The sequence below is a fragment of the Saccostrea echinata genome, unplaced genomic scaffold (assembly GCF_033153115.1).
Source record: "Saccostrea echinata isolate AGI-Se365-2 ecotype Australia unplaced genomic scaffold, CSIRO_AGI_Sech_v1 ptg000033l, whole genome shotgun sequence".
Classification (NCBI taxonomy): domain Eukaryota; kingdom Metazoa; phylum Mollusca; class Bivalvia; order Ostreida; family Ostreidae; genus Saccostrea; species Saccostrea echinata.
Window position 1 is genome coordinate 35048782 of NW_026889782.1, and position 4090 is coordinate 35052871.

At 33.8% G+C, this 4090-nt stretch overlaps 1 protein-coding gene across 1 annotated transcript; it reads left to right on the top strand.

The window, feature by feature from the left end:
• Positions 1–1214: 1214 nt before the first annotated feature.
• LOC133198884 (uncharacterized) lies at positions 1215–3269 on the top strand. Its single transcript, XM_061334821.1, has 2 exons — positions 1215–1379; positions 2810–3269. Exons 1-2 carry the CDS (start codon positions 1216–1218, stop codon positions 3153–3155), a joined length of 510 nt encoding a protein of 169 aa, XP_061190805.1. The 5' UTR covers position 1215; the 3' UTR covers positions 3156–3269.
• Positions 3270–4090: the final 821 nt, after the last annotated feature.

The following is a 4090-nucleotide window of genomic DNA, read 5'->3' on the forward strand; positions in this document are numbered from 1 at the left end:
GTAAAATTTTATTAGACATAAGTCTTCTTCAAAGTACACAATATGTTTTCTGTAAATTAGTTTCTCTGGGAACTTTTCTAACAACCCCGTAGTTAAAATGATATTTAAAGAAATTGTAATGCCTGGAAAAAGTGAAAAACCCCAAATTTTTGGCTTTGCAATATTCATGGCATTTCCATAAAAATTTACTAGTGCTTCATACACGCTCTAATGTTTTACTCTAACGTTTTACAAAGAATTTTATAGATGCATCAAATATCATCTATTAACTTTTAAACACCTTAGTTTATCCTTTGCCTTTGCATTCTTTGTAATAATACATCGTTACGGTAGTAATCTTCTACAGACACACACACCAAGAAGTCTTTTTCCTCATGGTAACAGATTTTTAAATTATTTTTTCCAGATCATGATGTTCTATGCATATTTAAGAAATTTTGGCACATGTTGGCGGCTACTGATAGAAAGGGGAAATAGGTCAACATATGTTTAATGTTTTTACAAAGGTAATTTAACTGTCTTAACAGACTGGTATATTCCTGAGTTTTGCAATAGGATTGCTAGAAAAAATATTTTCCCAACATACATTTCGGAGAATCTCCTCTTTCGTTTTTGTACTAAATTAGACTACGGAATGTTCCGTCTCCCTGATCAGTACATATGGCTCACGGCGGGTGTGATCGGTCAACAGGGGATGCTTACTTCTCCTAGGCACCTGATCACACGTTTGGATTTTCGGGGGTCGATATTTATGTCCTGATCATAGAATTATATTATAAGTAGTTTTTATGAGATCTATAGCTGTTCATTATCCTCACCATTATCATGTTTTACTTAATAAAGTATCCCAAACACCACTCCCCTCAAAAACACTCAAACCATAAAAAAAGCTTTATTTTAATATTAATGTCAACTTGACTTTGATAACACCCACACTATCAATCGTCCTAAAATACGAAGGAAGAAAGGCGTCGTTATGAATGAAAACAGAATATTTGAAGAATGCAATGTATAATTGTACCCAAAGAACCTAGGTGAAAAAAGAAACATATTTACATCAACACGACAAAGCACCTGAGCCTTTATAAAAACCTGCTACTTGCTGCGTCAAGAATAAAGAGATGACAGCTCAGCGAAGCCTTCTTTGTTGCTGCTTTCTATTTAAATACGAACACTTCGCAGTGGATGGTCTGCTCGCAACGTATAGGAAACAAGATGACTAGCTACGCATGCGTTTTCCTTTTCCCGCTCTTTCTCAGCCTCGTTTTGAAAGAAGCCAGACCAACTGAGACAGACATTCTTGTGTTACCCGCCAAAGTTTTCCGTGAGACGTTCGGAACTCTGCAGAGTGACAAAGAGAAGACAGAAAGAACTAAATGGTGAGTATTGCTTGCTTTTAACAATCTCATTTAAAGTCAGTATTTCGTTAATTCTATGGTCGTTATAGTGATCTTGTTAGCAAATATAACCTATCATTGGGTTTTATTTTGACAGACTTGTTTCATACTAATTTTAGGCCTTTGTTTTTATACTGAATATGACTACGAAATGTTCCGTCTACCTGATCAATACATACAGTCTCAAAGCAGGTACGACCGATCACAGGGGATGCTTACTCCTCCGAGGCACCTGATCCCACCTCTGGAATTTCCAGGGGTCCGTGTTTTATGCTCTCTCTATATATTTGTATTGTTATTGATTTTTTGAGACTTATTACTGTGCGTTATCTAACCTTTTATATCATATTAATTAATTCATGCTTACATTTATTTTTCTTTGCGTAGTTTTAAAACTTAGTAGATAAAACGTGTCAACTTTGAAATATTATTGACATAATAATTCGTGCATAAGTACTTCTATTCTAAAAGTTAGCAATAAAAGATATAGCTTTTTGATCACCTCATACTTTAGAGATCTAGCTTTCACAACCACAATAAAAAAGGAATCAAATTCACTTTACATGTAAGAAATGGTTTCTATTAAACGCTCGCTATTTCATCTAAAACAATTTCTAATTCATGTGATCTTATTTTAGTAGGTTTCATAAATCTTTGTCTTTGTGTAATTTTCTGAAAACTAAAAATGAATATTTTATTTTCCTAAGCAGATTTGTACAAATTCATTTTTTATTTCTATTTCCCCCTATAAAATAAACTTTTCTAAAGCAGAAAAATGAAAGTTACTGTTCTTATCATAAATTCTTCCAAATATACAAATTCTTGAACACCATTAAACACATTTATCAACAATTTTATATAACATGAATGACAAACACGAGGATATACATGTACAAAGCAAACAAATACGTCAGTCAGGTAACAGGTATACAAATTGTTACATTAAATGACTGATCTGATCTGAAGAATTCAACAGCACGAAATCATCTGAAATACTATCTGCGAAGACTATAAGTTTTACACAGTACCTTAAACTTAGTAATAAATATAAAGCTTATACACACAAAAAACTCTTGTTATTTATATATCATACCGAGATTAACATATGGACCTTATTGATAAGTATAAAGGTCTCATGATATGCATTAAATACATACGGGACGCCCACTGTAAGTGGATGACACAGGGATTAAGTGCTCGGAAACACTGGGTAATGTTGAAATTTTACTTAAAGTAACACATATACAATTAGATTAACGTTATCAGTAGTAAAACTCTATTTAAGATCTATCGTATTCCGCGTGGTGGTGTTCGTAGCGTTGGTTGCAGTGATGGGATGTTTGGGGAGATACTGATTTTCAATCAAAAAACGCTCTTTCTTAAATTAATTCCCTCCCTTTTGTCACCCACAGGAAGCGGGAAAACCATGAGAAGGGCACAAAAATGCGATGTATTTGTCCTTATAACAAACAAAGCGAATGCGCATGCGTAAAGGTAGAGACAGAGCTGAGTCGATATCCAGCAAAAAGGGATAGACCTCAAAGAATGATACCTCTTGTTGATGAAAGAAGCCAAGGAACGTGGTCTGTTTCCAATCAAATGTCACGTGAAAGACAGGAAGTGCCAGAGATAATTCGAAGTCAGTTTCCGGGTAGCATCATCACAATGTTTTACAACCTCGCGCAGAACAACACAGCGCAAAGATCCGCCGCCATTGAGGAGGCCAGACGAATTCAGCGTTTTAAAACAGAAGGTTAATCTAAATGTGACAGACGTTACAACCCGGAACATTAATGGAAGAAAAAAGAGATTTAAAATGAAACATGTCACCAACAGCATAAAAAGAGGAAAAATATACTTGTAAAGAAGTCATTCTCTTTTTTCATTTGGTGCTAGGAAAGAGCTAACTTTATGACACTTTTTACACTATTGAAAGGAGATGGGTGAACATGACGAGCGATAAGCCTATAGTGTGACAAACATGAAGATGAAAAATTAAATTTCTATTATATCAAAATTTTCCTTGATATTTCGTCTAACATTAAAATATACTTTATGTAAAATCTCTACAATTTGCAAAAATCCCTCAAAGTTTGAAATTATTTGCCTGTGAAATATTATACACACACTAAAGCGGGCAAAAAGAGTCATTTTTGCATACTATAACACTATTTTTCGATATGAGTGGGTCTTCGCTCCACCTTTTTGAAAGTTAATCCTCAAAGTTTGCATAAAAATATACATTTTTTGCTTACCAAAAATATGGAGCAATGACCCACTATACCTTAAAAATATACTTTTATGACATAACATTCGCATCTTTTCGAGAAATACTTGAAGTCCATTAAGTCAAGGGCCATATCACAAACATGATTTAAATGCCACTGTTCGTCAGGACTTGTGTAGTCTAGTGGTTAGCGTGCTAGTCTCGAAAGAAAATGATTCTCAGGATTTTTATTGCTAGGGTTCGAACCCCACGAATACCACATTAATTTTTTTAATAAAAGAATAAATTTTGCCGAGAAAATTTTCCTCAGAAAAGTTTTGTTTATCACAATTACATAAATTTCAATAATGAGAACTTTACTCTAAATATTAAATTCACAAATTGAACAAGATTTTTATATTTCTGAAGCTATAGGCTTTCTGCACGCTATGTTCGCCCATCTCCTTATATAAAATAATAATAATAA